At 47.9% G+C, this 17875-nt stretch overlaps 1 protein-coding gene across 1 annotated transcript; it reads right to left on the reverse strand.

Annotated features, from left to right (window-relative positions):
- Positions 1-26: 26 nt before the first annotated feature.
- wls (Wnt ligand secretion mediator) lies at positions 27-16741 on the reverse strand. Its single transcript, XM_023816648.2, has 12 exons — positions 16329-16741; positions 10285-10551; positions 7636-7760; positions 7372-7533; positions 7106-7242; positions 5896-6064; positions 5675-5772; positions 4677-4740; positions 3425-3568; positions 3162-3245; positions 2626-2779; positions 27-1148 (listed from the first exon to the last, which is right to left on the reverse strand). The coding sequence occupies exons 1-12, from the start codon at positions 16432-16434 to the stop codon at positions 1039-1041; spliced, it is 1620 nt and encodes a 539-aa protein (XP_023672416.1). The 5' UTR covers positions 16435-16741; the 3' UTR covers positions 27-1038.
- Positions 16742-17875: the final 1134 nt, after the last annotated feature.

Genomic DNA, 17875 nt, shown 5'->3' on the forward strand with positions numbered 1-17875 from the left:
ACTCGACGCAAAAATCAAACACCATGAAAACGTGAAGCAAATGCTTTATTTAAATTAGCATAAAAGCAAACATCTACACTCCCAAAATGTGTAATACAAACATCTTAATAGCATCTGGAAGAGAAGACCAAGAAGCTATCAACCAACATATGGTGATACATCTAGACGAGACTTCCCTACACATACAAATGAGCGATTTATAAAAATATACCTCTACACTGCAACATAGTGAACTTAGCATGTATCATAAGTCATCAGGGCATTAGCTAATTCGGGAAACCCACACCCCCCCCCTCCATGAAATCCTGCTAAAACCTCAGCAGCTGAAACAGATGGGGGCCTCCTATGCAGAATTGTACAGTACATGTCAGTTCCATTAGGAGACTAAAAGGGGAAACAGAGTGACAAGCAGTTGTAACTGTGAAATGCTTAAATCGACACCACTAGGAAAAGGTTTGCTGTACAAGAGATCCCTAGTAACCTCAGTCCATTGGAGGAGTTCCCTTAAAATTGTGCAACTCACATGCAAGGCTTTTACTTTCATGAAAAATTGCCCATTTTTTCACTCAAACCATCCCCCCTGGAAGGTACTTAAGCAGATAGTAACTGCAGAAAATAATTCTGTCACTCTCCTCAGTCCCCCTTCCCGTTTCTCTCCCCCACCCCACCCCTCAAAAGCACATAAACACTTCCCCCAAATGGGCATGGGATGACTGGACACAGATCGGCATGTTTTTCCACCTCTCAAACCACCACTAGGTGGAGTGATAAACCCTTCTCAACCTCCAGGTGAAACTGCATGGCCTTTTCATTTGGGGGGGTGGTTTAGGGGTGTGCCACAAAAACGTAAACTGCACGACAGACTAGATAATGTTTAAAAGCATTTTAGGGGGTTGCAGTCGGGCTGAATGTAGGCAGTGTACAGGATTAAACAACGTCGCAGGAGTGACAAGGAGTAGCTAATAAAGTTGGCATTTGGTGAAATCCCCAGGACACGGCACCTCCTGCTGGGCAGGAGGGAGAGGGCAGACTGCCAGGCTACTCATGCGCCTCCTTCCGGGCCATTCTGTAGATCTTGGTGGGTCCGTCCACATGGGTGACCGTGGTGGTCAGCTGCACGTCCTCGCCGCTGTTCACACCGATGTCACCTGGTCAGGACAGCAAATGTGTGAGGCCAAGGGGCGTGCTGTGCGATACGTCACCGGTTCCCTGCGTCACAACTTGCCTCAGAGCAGCGCGAGAGCCCGTAGAGGATACGTGCTTAGCACAGCATAGCATCGATTAAATATCCAATATGCCTTCTGGATCCATTCAGTATCAGATCCCATTACACGACTGTTGCACAATTTTGTTCTTCTGTTTACATGTTAGATAATAACAATAATGTTAATGACAACAACACTCTATTGATCAATTGTCTTTTTGCCTACTGCATCTTGTTGTCCATGACACAGATATATTTGTAGGTGAGAGCAAACATGGCAGTGAAGGGCAGCCACCTGCAGCAGCGCCCATGGAGCTGGGGGTTAAGGGCCTTGTTCAGAGTCCCAACAACATCACTTAAGATCCATTTCTCTCAGTCTGGGTCATTCTCATCAGAATCTCACATCTACCAGCGAGAAATGGACACACACACACTATATGGAAAGAAGTACTGGGACACCTGGCCATTACAGCTACAGGAACTTATGACATCACACTCTAAATCCATAGGCATCAGTAAGGAGTTGGTCCCATTCATCCAAGACATTTTGGACAATTCTATGCTTCCAACTTTGTGGGAACAGTTTGGGGAGGGCGGCCCTTTTCTGTTCCAGCATGACTGTGCCCCAAAGCACAAAGCAAGGTCCATAAAGACATGGGTGAGTTTGGTGTGGAAGAACTTGACTGGCCCACACAGAGCCCAGACCTCAACCCCAGCAAACACCTTTGGGATGAACTAGAACAGAGATCGTGAGTCAGGCCTTCACGTCGAACATCAGTGCCTGACCTCACAAATGCTCTTCTGGATCAATGAATGAAAATTCCCACAGACACACCCCAAAATCTGGTGGAAAGCCTCACCCAGGAGAGTGGCAGCTGTTATAGCTGCAAAGGGGGGACCAACTCCATATTGAAGCTAGTGGATTTAGATTGGGATGTCATACAAGGTCCTATGGGTGTAATGGCCAGGTGTCCCAATACCATTGGCCATATAGTGTATAATAATGATGCAACCATGTGACCATCCCCTAAGCCCATGGGCCAGCTGCTGAGTGAATAACTTCAGCTACTTTTGGGAGAGAAAACCCTGTGAGAGGTCAATGTCAAGAGATGGATGGTTTTAATCAGGCTGTCTGGAAGGAAGCCAGCGCACATTATGAACACCCACCTACACCCTGCCCCCCCCCCCTCCCAAAAGACAAAAGCCTGGCAGCTGAGCTCTCAGTAAACATGTCCAATAATTATAAAAGGGACAATAACAGTGTGACAAAGAAATATCAGCAATTATTATGTGAAATATCACATAATGGAATTCAAGTTCTGTCCCATCTGTGGATCCGAACCAGACCACGTCCTTAATCACAATGGCTCACCTTTAACAGACAGGAAAGGAATCTCAGCGAAAAGGAAAAAGCAGCATACCATTGGACTGGTCATCGCCATAGCGCTTGTGGGACGGTGCGTACAGGAACATGATGGCAAAGACGTAGAGGTTCCACATGCCGTAGATGCCAGTGAAGAAAGCGCTGTTCACCTGCACTGTATGATCACCCCAGTGCCAGTGGCCCTCGTTTACCTGACAGGTGCCCAGAGAAAGATCACACAGATCATGCAGTAATGGACAGAGTACATCCTGTCACCCGCCTCCAGTGAAACTCCCCTAACCATCGTATCACATTCACTTTCTCATCACAGATCATGACCAGAATACCCCATGTTCACTTCCTGTTCTGGACTCGAGTGACATTCCCACCACAGAAAAACTGTCATCTACATCCCGTTCAGTATCAGCAGATCAACAGAAGTAACCCACCTGTGAAAACAAGCACCCCCCCCCCCAGTGTATTACAACCATAAAAACAAGCTCAGGTGCAAGCCAAGCCTTCTCAGGCTGATGGAAAGGCACCCTGCCTGGGAGCAGGAACAAGGCTCCGGGTTTGAGAGAGCAGCAGGCTCACCTGGCTAATGATGAAGAAGATCACCGTCATGGCTGCACACGCCAGAGTGACCAGCATGAGGAATTTGAATCTGAAGATGAGGCCCTAGAAAGAGGAAGATGCACCCGATGAAGCAGGACAGCAGATCACTTAGCAAAACACCATCAGCTTCCATTCATATGGACAACGGAAGCAGATTCTCATCACTTGAACCCATAACCGTAAATCTTATCCATGCTGTCAGACTGAGTTTGGCAGTTTGATCAGGAGGCTGTGACACCCACCTCGTAGTGCAGGCGCCGGGCCTTCGACATAGCCGGCAGGGAGCTCCTCTTCCCACTGATGTTGCGGAAGACTTGGAAGACCATGAAGCAGAGGAAGAGGAAGTAGAGGCAGGCGCAGATCCCTGCCACGATGATGAAGGCCATCTGAGGCAGCGTCAAGGAACGTCCGGCTGGTTCACGCATTCCTGAGCGAGGGGCCCCTTAATCCGCACTCGCCCGGCTTAAAGCGCTTGACGACCGCCGGCCGACCGCCGTTCGCCTTCTTCCAAAATGCGGACGTCTGGAAAAAGTTCCCTCCACACCCACAGGTACTGAACCACCAAAGTAAATGTTACATTCCTGGATCAAACTCAAGTGTCTCAAGCTGTAAAAGCCTCAGTTTGACGGCAGGGCAGCAGTTAGGAAGTCGCACAGGCATTATCCCCGGACGACTAGCCTGTCAGGTGTTACCCCACTGTGATGCCCAGCCTTGTCCACCTCCAAACTCTCCTCCTTCTGCTGTGGATGGCATCAAGAGGCCTGCATGTGTAGTCGGGACACAGCAGCCTCCCACGAAAGGGCTCCCTGGGGAATCACCCCTTTGTCATCCTACCCAGAGAGCCGCCTCATTCAGGCCCAGAAATACAGATTATAGGGGGTTCAGCACATGTACAACAACACACAGCCTGCACAAAGCTTTTGCGGGGGTTGGGGAAGAAAAATCCCTCATAAATGTTTAAAAAAAAAAAAAGCAAACAAATGTGTCATGTTACACTCGGCTGGCTGTATAAAAGGCTCCTTTTATGGGGCCTTGAATGTGGGCGGCGATAGGAGCTGCTCTCGGGTGGGGGAATGGGGAGGGGGGGTAGGCGGGAGACAGCACTCTTGCAACTTGTCTTTAGGGAAGAAAAGTGCTAATTAAAGTTGCATTAAAACTGGTCTGCTGCCAGCTTTCTGACTGGGAGTCACTGGCTCGTCTCCAGCAGCATTCCAGAGATTAATGGAACGGCACCCACCACTGCGAGTCAGGATGTCCTGAGGATGCCAGTGAAGAAAGCGCTGTTCACCTGCACTGTATGATCACCCCAGTGCCAGTGGCCCTCGTTTACGCAGGTGAAGGCCCTGAAATGGGGGGGCAGGACAACAGGTGGGGGGGGGGGGGGGGGGGGGGGGGGGGCGCGTATAAACATGCAGATGAATAAAAAGATCGATACTGGGAATGGAACCGCAGGACGCAGTGAGACCCAAACGCCTCCACAGTCCACAAGGATACAGCCAGTTCAGTGCCCACATCCGTGACCCAGACACTGTAAAACGGGTTCGTCAGCTGGACCCCCCTGGAAAACAGAAACAGCCTCCTTAGTGGAAACAACCAGAGCCTCGTCACCATGACAATTACAGCCGTTAGTCACATTTCCCAGGATTGGGAACGTCGTGTCCTGATTTGATTTAACGATTAACCCTGGATGTGCCTGCTTGGCTTTTGAAATGAAACTCCTCAGAAGACCTGCAGATGATCCTGAGGAGCACTTACTGACGGGCGGCTTGACTTTCCCACCAGGTGAACTGGAGACCTTGCTGAGGGCAGACAGATATCCGGCCTGGGGGTGAGCTCGGGCCACTGGCTTAGCGCCGTCCCGTTACAAACCCCATATGCCAGCGGAGGTGACTAGGCACTGGGCCAGTCAGCCTTCAGACAAATGCGGCTGAGAACGGCCTCTCCGGAGGGCCCCTGGCTTGATTTAAACCACCAGAGAGCTCGGTGACATTTCATCCAAAGCCAGGATGACATCATCCCCACAGAGAATGCAGCCCGGCCCCTCCCCCAGCCGCATCGGCCCAGCGCTCGGCGTCCAGCTCGCTCCCCCCCCCCCCCCCATTCTGGGCTGCCAAGAGCCATTAATCCATCCGCTGGGTGTGAGGGCCGCTAGAGGGCCAAAACGGCGGCCTATCAGCAAGGCGGGGGCCAGCTCCGCCGCCTCTCAGCCTCCCCCCGGACTGAAAGGGCAGCATCGGTATACTTACCTTCTACAAGGTACCCAAACACTCTTATAAAGCTGATTGATATAAGGAAAAACCAACAGACAGGTCTTCCAAACCCAAGGTTATTCCCCACACTGAGCAAAACCAGAACTCTTCTTTTATTGCATATTCAATGGGTCATTTTCACCCTAAGATTCAGGCATAAAATCTCTGAATCCACTCAAGATGGTGAGCTTCCAGAACAGTCCGCGACACCACGAAGCATTCAGCGAACAGAAGGATGTTCACCTCTCACACATGTCGAAGATGAAAAGGCAGAAAGAGCCGAAGGCAATGGGTCCAATCTGCTTCCAGTACACTGTGAACCGATTCCTCTCCATCTGGTCCTGGGGGGGTGAATAAAACACAGGAAACTGAGGTCCATCAGGAGACAGGGTGGTACCAAGAGAAGTGCTTCCCAAAGCCCACCATACCCCGCCCCCCCCCCCAGGAGGAAATGGGGCGCCCACCATCATGTGCTCTCCACAGAAGATGATCCAGAAAGACAGCAGCATGGTGTAGAAGATTCCCTGCCGAATGTCCCCAAACAGCAGCATCCAGGTCCAGTTGAAGCCCACAGAGAACCACTCCACGGGAATGTTGATAAAGGTCATGGAGATACCCAGTGCGAAGATTACCCTGGAGAACACACAGCCACAGCAGGAGGGGGAGGGTCACACTCCTCTTAAAAGAGACTGCAGGGGTGTCTGCCAAGTGTAGCAGCCTTGGGGCCAGTCTAGGCACCCACTGGTAGAAGATGAAAGGCACTCTATGGGCATGAGCTTTCAAATGCTGGGCGAACCAGCATGAGAACATAATGTGGAGTTGAGAGAAGCCACACTGTATCGGTATGCAGGGAATGACCTGTGCTCACGAAGGGGGCATGAGGCATGGCAGGAGGAGCAACGCCCTGACCGAACAGGCAGCAATGCCCGGCGGTGCCCAGTTTCCAGGGTCCCCGTTTGGGACCTCCCAAACTGGAATGCCAAGGAGCCCAGCGCCACAAGAGCTCTTGGCTTCCAGGTCAGGGATAGAGGCAGCCTGTCGCTGGGAAACGGTCCTTAGGTCCCCGATGTTCTCAGAAAGCCACTCTCACACAGGACAGTCAGAGCCATTTGGTAGCACTTTACCGCAGTGGCCCAACGGCACCTGCTTCCAATCTTATCTAAGCAGAAAAACACGGCTGTAGGGACCCTGTTGCTTGAAGGACCAAGGCTTGCCTAGATGGCACCTCAGTTACAGAACACCATAAACGCTACATCTGCACAACGCCACAATCGATGCAGGAAACCCCACCACGTGCTCTGTCCCTGCTATGACGACAGCCAGCTGGGCGAGACACGTTTTGGTGAGCCTTCTGACTGAGTTAGACACCAGTCCAGTTGCATTTTGGTTGGTGTGTCAAAATAAATTAGTAGATTTTGGTGACATACTGGTTACACAACACAAGTATTGTCTTACAAAAGACAAGTCAATTGTGCCAGGTAACTCATGAACCTTAACACCACTTAAGCACCAACGACAGACTAACGCCAAAAAGATAAAGCTTTTTACCACGTACTGTTCTAATTACATGAGAACGTCCCACATTACCACCAGCAGTTAGGGCCCCAACACACAGGAAGGTGGGGCCAAGAGAAGGGGGGTGGAGAGCTCACATGCTTCTGCAGCAAGCCTTACTTCTCGAGGAGGACCGGGGGCCGAGCCATGAGGGTGATCCGCCTCCAGTACCACACCATGATGATGAGGATGCTGGGTGTGAGGAAGGTTTTCATGGCGAACCACACCTTGGTAAAGCCGCCATTTTGGTGGATGCTCTGAAGGGAGAATGAGAAGGTTCCTGCTTGTGACACTGCTATCGGAACTCCAGATGATTCACAGTTGAGTCTGGGGCCATGTTGGCGCCCCCCACCCCACCCCACCCCACCCCACCCCACATCACACACCACCAGCCGGATGTCCTTGATCTCCCCAATCCCCACGTTGACCTTCTTCCGCTCATTGACAGGTAGCCGGATATTCAACAGGTAGTACTTGTGAGCCACACTACCAATCTCCATGAAGGGCAGAAGTTCACAGTCGTAGTATCGGCCCTCATTATCAGAAGTCTGAAAGAAAATCCGAGAAGTGAAACTCCACCCATCCCACAAATTATCCAATCAAATTCATGGGGTGTAGCTTGCAGGGAGGAAATGCAGAGTAAGGCTCACCCTGGCTGCTGTGAAGTTGCAGCTGAGCTTCCGCTCCTCAATGGAGTGGGCCATTTGTGTCCACTCGCTCACAGTGTCATCCCTATACCCAAGGCGCACATCGATGGTCGCCACAGCGCCCTCCTCTGTTCAGAAACAGAATTGGAGCATTTACAACAGGACCACGTTGCCGCAGTACAGGCACAAAGCCATGCATTCAGCTATACTTAATTCTGTAACATTTATCATCTTCCAACTGTTTATCTGGCTCAAGGATAACGCAGTTACAGCCAAACTAACATCTCAGCCAGAACTTTGCCAGGACAAAAAGGCAGCTGTGTAATATCTGCTCTTATGTGAACTTTAATTTTTAATCTCAGCATTAAGAGATATCACAGGTGCTGGAACAGAAGACACACAGACCAGCTGGGTTGGGGGGAATTCTGGGATTGGGCTGGGATGTGACTGCAATATATCTGGCAGTTTTTTTTTTTTTATACAAAAAGTCATAAGAATCCAGCATTGACCTGAAATGACTTCCTGACGACGGACAGGCAGCACTTTTTGGGAGAAGGCACCACCAGCACCGCAAAGGCCAACCTCCGACCTTCACACCATCCAACCGGCAATACCATCCAACCGGCAATACCATCCGTTTGGTCAACCTTTAGAACCGCACATCTCTCACCAAATTTGAGCTTCAGAGAAATTTAAAAGTGGAACAAGGATCAGAAACAGGTTGTGGAGCCTGCAGATCCATGAAGGGGGGGGGCAGGGCAGGAAGCCAACTCTAAGCCCAATCTAAAACAGCCAAAGACGACAAGAGCCACAGGAGAGGATAAGCCTGGGAAATCGTGTCCAGGTCCTCAAGTAGCTCGGGCTAGCCTGTGTGACCCCCCCCCCCCCCAGGGCTACCAGACCCCCCAGCTTAGATCCATTTTCAGAGCTGCACTTCTCATTACTGAAGAGACTCTTGTCTCTTTGCAAAAACAGGCAAAGAGAGAAGGTGTGCTGAAGATGTGGGAGTTGGCGGGGAGGGGGGGTGGTTTTGGCCGTTTCACTCTACTCATTCCCCGAGGCCCCCACCACCTCTGCCAAGAGGCTGAATGTCATCAGACTGCACACAAACATTCCACGGGGGCACAAGGACCATCACCACGGCGACGGAGGCGGGTCAACAGCTGTGTTATTGCTGGCATGCGGCCAAGGTGGCTGCTTGAAGGGGGGCAGTCGGGGGGAGGGGGGGACTCATGTCAGGGACGGGCTTTATGGCACAAAGAAGGGATTTGGTTCTCTTTACAGCTGTGTTAGCCAATGTCACCGTAACCCCAAACCTTCAAGCGCAAAACCTTCAGATCACACAACCATTCCCTGGAAGCCTGAATGTTGTTAACAAGCAGCAGATTTGCTAATTGTGCCTTGGGTGAGGACCTAAATCATCCAAGACCACATCTTCAAATTGGCTCACGTCTTTATTCCCCAAAGGCCTCCAGAGCCTTTTACCCTCCATCATCACACAAAGGAATGTAACAAGTTCTGCTCTTCAGACCAAATCTGGACCATCAGTCTCCTGTCCAATTCTAAAGGCCACAGACCGACCAAATTCACAGGAACACCTTACAATCCACTCACAACCAACATCAGCGACCCTCAAGATGGACGCAATCAACCACTTCCTCAAGCAGCTGAGGTCGAACAATGCATATTCATCACCATCTTGTGTTATCCCTTAATCCCCACCACTGAAAAGAAGCCTGGGCCAACAGCACTACCCCCCTCCCCCCAACCGAAGGCTTAAAGAGCCAGGCTATAGGTGTAAGCATCTCTGCTATCTTGTTTTAGCAAGGAAAGGGCAGACTCTATACAGGCGTTCACTTCCTGGTGGCTCCTGGGGTTTTTAAACACTTCCATGCTGGTTGCAGAATAGTGGTCAGTAATCTCGATTCTCTCTTCCGTGGCCTGTAACATTTTTTCAGGCTATTCCGGGTTTTGGGGCCACTGGTGTTGATCGAGAGCAAACTGCTGCACCAGGGGATGGATGCATTAATCATGAAAGTGACTGAAAAAGAGATTCCATTTAAGCACCAGCCAAACCGCCGGGCGCCCGTCTGCACACGAAGCTATGCAGTCATGGGTGCATTCCTACAGTTTCAGAAGCCGGACCGAGTTGTGAAACTACAGGAGCTAAGCGATAGCTCAAGCTCCGCCCACTGTGATGGCCCTGCTGCACCATAGTGATGTCCCAGCTTTGGGAGGAAAGCATAGAAATTTCCAGAAGAGTGGTTTGTGTATTACAACCCCCTCCCCCTTGGAGGAAGTGCCTAGCCTGGAAGCACCATGCCGTGTCCCCCCCCCCACCCGGATTCTTTACTGGAGGTAAACCAAAGAAAAACCTGCAAAGCTTCAGGAAGGAGTGTATGCAGTGATGGTGGCCCAAATATTTGGAAAAATCTGCTGTTAAGAATCGAAATCTCTCAGCTTCTCAACAAGCAACTAAAAGTTACTGTGGTCATTGAAAAATGAAAAAAATAAAAATGTGTTGGCTAGCAAAAAGGCACCACTGCTGTCCCACTCACTCTTTCACACCTGCTGGAGTTACTCTGCAAATGCAACTTTGATATCAAATCCACAGTTTAAGGCCAAGAGAGTGGAGGGTATCGACACACTCACCTATCTGGTTGTTGAAGTTGAAGGCGATGTCAAACTGTAAGATGACAAGCATGAACTGGAACCAGGGACTCATCTCCTTGTCGGGCGGCGGGATGTGGAGAGCAAACACGATGTCGTTGGCCTGCACCTTCATGGCCTCGGCCTCCCTGAAGTCGTGGATCTTGTCACACTTCTTGAGGCCCCAGGGCATGAACCAGTCACTATGGTGCTTGTCCACGTCCACACATTTCGTGGCCACGTAGTGGACAGCGGTCGTCGGGCTAGGAGCTGTTTTTTTTTGGGGGGGGGGGGGGGGGGGGCAAGCAGACAGGTCAGTCATGGGGCGCTTTTCCACCGCACAAAGTACGGTACTTTCGGTATGGTACTTTCGGTACTTTCGCTTTTCCATTGACTTCCGGTCGAGTACCAGTACCGAAATCTCGAGTACTGAAAGTGCCAAACCAGTTGGGGTACTCCTTTGGTACTTCGGTACTTTGGGGTGGGACTTGCAAACGTATTTGCTGTCGATTGGTTATGCAAATAGCCTGCCGCTGAAACACAAAATGCAACCGCCATCTTTTGAAACACACAGCGAACAGAGCGATCACAGCGAGAAACAAAATAAAAAGCAGTAGAAACAAAAATATAAAAAAGTAAAATGGAAGGATGTACAAAGAAGGAAACACAGGCTTTAATCGCCATATGGTCGGATGAACAGGTCCAGTGGGATTTGGATGGCACGACTCGAAATAAAAAAGTTTTTGCCGTTCCCGGCAATTCAGTTTCCCTATGTTTCCCCTGTCGCGCGCTGATTTGTACACAGTTTAGCTGTTGTTTTCATGTCTTTTTACTAAGCTCTTGAGGTAAACAGGCTATATATTAATTTTAAAACATCACATCCCTTTTCTATGTTTTTTGTTTTTACAGATAATAAATGAAATTACTTAATTCTCTAGATAGAGATATTTCTTGATGAAAACGGTATAGTATTGCTTATAAGACTATATTATGCGTGACGATCTACTGTATTCACATGTAATAATGTACCTGAGTGATTTTCAGACATTTCACATACCTCTTTGCTTTAATATTAGGGGAAACATTATTTCCTGATAGACAGGAGAAACATTGCCCGGAACACCGTAATACCAAGCCGCTTGGAAGAAATGGGGCACAAGCGAAACACCGAACAATGCCGCTTGAAAATCGAAAAACATAATTAAATAATTTGTTTGCTTTCAAAAGACTGAATTAGCAGTAAGTTAATTCTTACTGCTTTGATCGGCTTAGCCAAAGTAAGTGTACCTACGTAAATGTAATTGATGGCAGCATGATTAGGATTTTACTAAATCTTATACTGTGATAGAAGCTGTCATAACAATAAACCGCATTTTCCAGCCTCAACTGTTAGTTTTAATTTTGTGCTGTCAGTCAGGGGCGGTCACTGATGATGTCTTTTGGCACCGGTACCATTTTTTATGCCAGTGGAAAACCGACATGAAAGAAGTACCAAACTTTCAACACTTCATGGAAGTACCGAAAGTACGGTACCTGGTGCGGTAGAAAAACGCCCATGGAGTGCCTTCCTTAAGGAGCCCACGGGGCACCCCAAAAAAAGCTATTATGCTAAACCCAGACGAAATCCATAAAAGGCACCTCTGACCCCCCATCAACCAGCACCCCCGAGCATAAACACATTATGAGTGTGAGCTGGAAGCAAGTCAGATATTCTTTGACTCTCAGTAAACAAGGCTGCATTCCTAAGTAACAACATTTACGTTCGTCTGGGTGGGGGGGGGGATTATTCACGTCTGCTGAATTCTAGCTCCTCATTCACTCTACTGTCCCCACCCGCACTTCAATATACGAGCCTGCAAAGGTGAAAAGCTGCTCCTTAGACCATATATAAAACAAAGGTCCATAGCTTCCCTGGAAAGATGGCGTCCTGTGAGTGGGCTGACACTCGTTAGAGAATGACATCATCAGAAGGGAGTCATTAGCCTTCCAGAATGCTTCAGAAGCTCTGTTAACTTAGCATGAACAAGCTCAGACCAAGTAAATACACTCACTTGATGTCAGGAGCCAGCTTGGTTCACACCACTTTCAGGTAATCAATTTGTTACATTTCAGGTATGGTAATTAAAAATGTCTCCGTTAAACTTTAAGCGGCCCCACTGCACTGCACAGACACTGTAGCATTAGCATTAGCAAGCGCTAAGGGGCTTCACTGCCGGGCGAATTCCTGGCACAAATCACCACTGCTGGGCCTCCGGTCTGACGCGCCACATCAAACACAAGCCGCGGCCTGTTTCTCAAGACGAGGCAAGTCTTCGTCTCTCCAGCTCTCCGCGCAATGAACAAAAGATCAAAAGCAGCCACTCGACGCTGGAAGATCTGAGCACAGGAGTGGGGACTCCCGCGGCCTCTGAAGTTCAGTTCCTGGGAAGTTCGGGGGTGATGGGGGGGGGCAGCTGGTTTGTTAAGTAGCAACTAATGGAAGTCTTCCTGAGACATTCGGAGCACCTGAGGGCTATAAATGATGGAGAAGTTAAAGGAGATGTGGGCCATTGCCCCTCCCCCGACCCCGGTCTCTGGAGACCACAGGAGCCGTGACCAGAAAGCCTTTGATCCAAGGCACAATCTGAATGTGACTGGATAGGCGTAAGGGGAGAGGAATCGCAATACCCAAACCCCGCAGTACCAGATTAGCACTCATGATCCGAGTTCAAAGTGGGGAAATGGCAAAAATTAAAGGACGTACAATACATTAGGTCATACTCTTAATGGGTTAAATGGGATTCCTGTTCTGTGGGCATTTGCGTTTTGTGAATACAGAACGGCACGTTACACACAGCGCTCCCAAAGCCAACCCAATTAAAAATGTATGTATACAACTTCCACAATCCTGTTCATCCGGTAAATGAAGGGGATTCTCACATACCGGCAGAATGGTGCCATAGAGCAGATCGTTCTACATGTCAGGCAGGTAGATCAACTAAATAAATAAAGAAAACTTGCATCAAGTTATTTGCAGAATTAAAATATACAAGTTAAATCCACAGAGGTCTCCATTTCACAAGATAACCGCAGAGTCAAAACACCCGACAGCATCTGCTAGACCCCTAGCGTTAGTCCGTTTTTACACGAACTCTGGAAGCAACAACCAAGAAAACGATTCATCCTCATTGCGGCAAAAAAAAAAAGATTAAAATGCATCAGAATTCAGGAAAACCAATCCTACTGCAGGCAAAATCCATCTGGTCGACCCAAAATGCAGAACAACAAAAATCCCTTTAAATTACCACCCCAGTGTGTCTACAGCTTCGGCTGCCTGGGTCCCCTCGACCTCATGTGGCATTTAAAGTTGTCCAGTAATGAGAAGAGCAGTATGCTCTTCTACTCGATTACCCTGGCCACCACCAGTGAGCAAGCAAACACAATGGCACTGGGCTTCATTAAATCAGACGCAGACAGGAGGGCCCAAATAAGCTAATATCTCAGCACAGACCCAGGCGGCGGCTAACTGGGTCTGCTCCAGCTGTCCACAGGCACAGGGACACAGGCGATGTCAACACAGCAACCCCAGCAAAGGCATTTGCTGTGCTGTGGCCTGTACTACGAAGCGGGGTTACTGGCTTATCGGGGTAACTTGTTGGATTTAAGGTAGTCTGGGCAAAATGTAAGTGAGCAAATATGAAGTCCATTTAAACTGTGGTAGCTTAAATCTGACAAGTTACCCCGCTATACCACCACACAGCCAGAGTGTGACCATGTTTTGAAAGAACGGCGAGTACAAAAAGGCTCGAAAAGGAAATGTCAGAAGTCAGCCAGGTCAGGGGAATTTTACTGCTACAACTAATCACAAGTCATTTGTGGCTCACATTAATATACCAAAAGACAGGGGAGGGAGGATGACTCGCGCTTCTTTTTCCCGGGCACAGTGTCTAGAGGCAAGCCGTCCGAAGGGCTGCCGGGAAGATGCAGAGGAATGAGGGAGGAACGCGGGACCGCGCAGATAAGGGTGCGGTGTTGTGTTGTGCCCCCCCCTCCCTTTCGCATTCGCAGTTGTTTTAACCGAACGGTTTAAACTACATCTAAGGTTTCTAAATGTAATTACGCAAGTATAACGCGAATTATTGGTCGTGTCTGTCACGCTGTTTTATCATCTCCATGTAAACTTCCGTGTTATGGCAGTCAGCCGTAAGCAAAGTTTAACTTAAGTTAATCCGACAAACAAAAGACTTTAATACGCACTGCTCTCGACTATTCACACTTCTGACACTCTCAAATTGGTGACGAGTGAATACTTTTTTTTTTCCATCTGCTGCATGCATTTATTTCACCTAACAATGGTTTTAATAAGAAGTGTCTTTTTTTAAACAAGACATGTAAAATGTGTGGTTATACAAGTACAACGTGGCAGTGAAATGTGATTTTCCTCCCTGCCAAAATAATCCCCCCCTTTCTGGCTTGGAGGGCCAGACTGATTTCAAATTTATTCTGCCGACATCCCCCTACCCCTGATTAAACCCTAGAAATTGCAAGCGTGTAGCTGCAACACAGCGGTCCATACAATCCATATTATAAGGGGGGTCACTTTGACTGTTCGTTTTAAACCTTGTGAATTAAATCCAGTTAAAACACTGCATTACTGAGAATGCGCATGCACGCGAAAGGGGGGTGGATGGGGGGGTTTCGGCACAACACAGGTTGCAGTGGAGGGCAGCGGCATTTGGGGACGGGAGACGCGGCCTTCAGGCGGAGGCCAGCGGCATTTGGGGACGGGAGACGCGTCCATCAGGCGGAGGGCAGCGGCATTTGGGGACAGGAGATGTGGGGCACGCAGAAGCTGAAGGGTGGCCGCCTTCTGACAGCGATACAAGCCTGGCGCTTTCATCTTGGGATTTCACTGTGCTCAACAATCCAGGGCTCCGAAATTCTTCTCCGATTGCAATGGGGGCGGGGGGGGGGGTTACTGAAAACTATCCCTTTCATTATAGCACACTTAGGTCTGCCTCATGTCCTTCGGGAAACATTACAAAAAAGACGAATACGAAGAATAGGGCTAATTAAAATGTATTATGCATAATACATTTTGGAAGCCAACTTGTAGTAACCGGGGGCAAAATATTTTTGCAGGAAAGGGATTTTCGTCAGATCTCCACGATCGACAAGAATCGCAAGCATGTAAAAATATAAAAAGTAAAAACTACATTTATCCGAACTGGCTGAACCTTTTAAAATGAGTATTCAAATGCTGCGATTTAAATAAATCAGATTTCCTGAAAGTGTCCTGGGTCTGTTCTAAAATATTAATACGTGAAAACCACTCACTACTTCGCCATGGACGACACACAAAGACAAACCGGTCTTATGAGATGGATGTGTGTGAAAAGCACGCAAGTCCCTCCCGTTACGCAGTAACGCTGCACTCTCTGCTCCTTAAGGTTTTATACAAGGTTTTGACAGGGAAAGTATCCACGGTTAACCAGTGACGATCGGCAAATATAACTGCTTATTCAAGTTAAGAAAACGTCGCGAAACTATGCAGAACAATCCTGTACTGCAATCGCCGCTTCATCTGATAACAGCGTCCTGTAAAGTGCCACAGATATTTAGAAAGGAACATTATTAGAGGGGTAGCTGGGTTTACGCAGCCACTTCAGCCGCGCACAGAAAGCAGATGACTTTCCCATTAAACCCTGGCTGGGCACAGACAAGCTTCCTGGCTTCCTGCGTATGAAGGACATCTTTACATGCTACTGTGCACAATGACCTCATGGCGCAAATGAAAACTTTCAAATCTCCGATCTTAACTTTTCTCCCCGGATCAGTCGCCATGATATAAATACTTTTTTTTAACCTCACTAGAGAAAAAATGTACTGCGGTATAACTAGGCCAAAACTTTTCTGTTGCAGCTAAAATATGCGCGTAAATGGAAACTCGCCAGCGTTGATGCCAGTACAATAGAAATCTAATTCGTTCATAGCAGTCGGACACTGATACTGCAACAGGGATAACAAAGGATCCGGCAGCGGAGAAGTCGTAAAAAAACAAAACTTACCAATCAAACCTCCCACCAGGAACGAAAACACTTGAAATAGGAGCAGAATGACTCCGGCGATCACCAGCTTCTTCGTGCTCATGTTTTCGATAATTGCCCCGGCCATGTTTAAAGTTTGCTGAAACCTCGCAGTTAACAGAAATAAGGGCTAATGGAAGAGAAAAGTGGCCGCATCCAGCCACCCCGGATCCCGAGAATGATTGCGGCGACTCTCTACTGCCTTCCAGCTTTCTGTAGGTGAACTATAGAGGAAAAAGGATCATCACATGACCGCCGTATGGGGCGAGCCGCGCTTCACACTTTCTGCCCTTTTAAACCTTCGCCGATGGAGAATCAAGCCACGTTTCTTCTCTTTTTATGGACAGGTTCTCCGTTTAACGCCCCATGGCGATGTCATGGCTCAGTGTGATACTGTAGATCTACCATTAGCTGTAGGCGGCATGCTCCCCGTGTTTTATCTCTATACCAGAGCTGTACGACATGAATACATGGGACAGTGAATGTGAAGCTTATTTTATGATGTCCGAATGGGTTTGTTTTTTTATCATTTATGAAATGCTCCGATGCACTGTGATAAATTTCCTTCTCCATGTGATCTTCGTCCTGCCACTCTTTAAATATAGAGTAAGAGCCTTTCGAAGAAGCCCTCTAATGGTATTCGTGCCTAAAATTAAGCGGAAACATGAATTTTTCAGATGCTGGAGGCTTGCAGGGTTGTGCTTTTGTCTGAGTATTTCACAAAAAAATGCAGCAATAATTCACACAGCGTCTTTGACTCTGAAGCTGTATCGCCGTTGGGACATATAACAGCGTTAATATTTGAAGTCCATCATTTTAGCTGGTCACAATGTCGCAGAAAGTCAAGATGGATGTAGCATTTCTTTCATTTAAAATGCATGATTAACATACCAATTAATTTCTCATCTGCCATTCCGATTACTTAAGTTTGTTTTCAGGCCCTCAATCTGCCAAATTTTCACTTACAGCACAAATAGTGTAACAGAGCAGCTGTAACTAAATATTGAAATATATATATATTTAACATTACCAGTCAAAAGTTTTTGCACACACTGAGATTTTCTACATGCACGTCACTCAATTAACATTTACTTAAAAATACACTCAGTATTCTTTGCTAACAGATAAATGTATGATGTGTTCACCATTTGAGTAATTTATTAGCAAGAAAATGTCATATCTTTGATTCATCAAAGAAACCTCCACTGGCAGATATAACAGCAGAGAAAATTCGAGACATTCTTTCTAGAAGAGACATTAAATACTGCTCTGATTCGTGGGATGAAACAGGTAACTAGTACATTTAAAACTGAAGGACAGCCTAGAATTTCACTACCGGTAAGCAATCACCGCACAGTTAGTAGGATGTCAGGCATACACTGATACATACTCTTTCCATGTTAAAAAGGATTTGTTTTTATTTGACTTATATTTTCACTTATGCTTCATTTATATCATTAGACTTCCCAGTGCTTAACATCCATAAAAACATCTGCAGTTTATGAAATAAATGGAAAAATGGTAAAACA

Source organism: Paramormyrops kingsleyae, chromosome 21 (genome assembly GCF_048594095.1).
Source record: "Paramormyrops kingsleyae isolate MSU_618 chromosome 21, PKINGS_0.4, whole genome shotgun sequence".
NCBI lineage: Eukaryota > Metazoa > Chordata > Actinopteri > Osteoglossiformes > Mormyridae > Paramormyrops > Paramormyrops kingsleyae.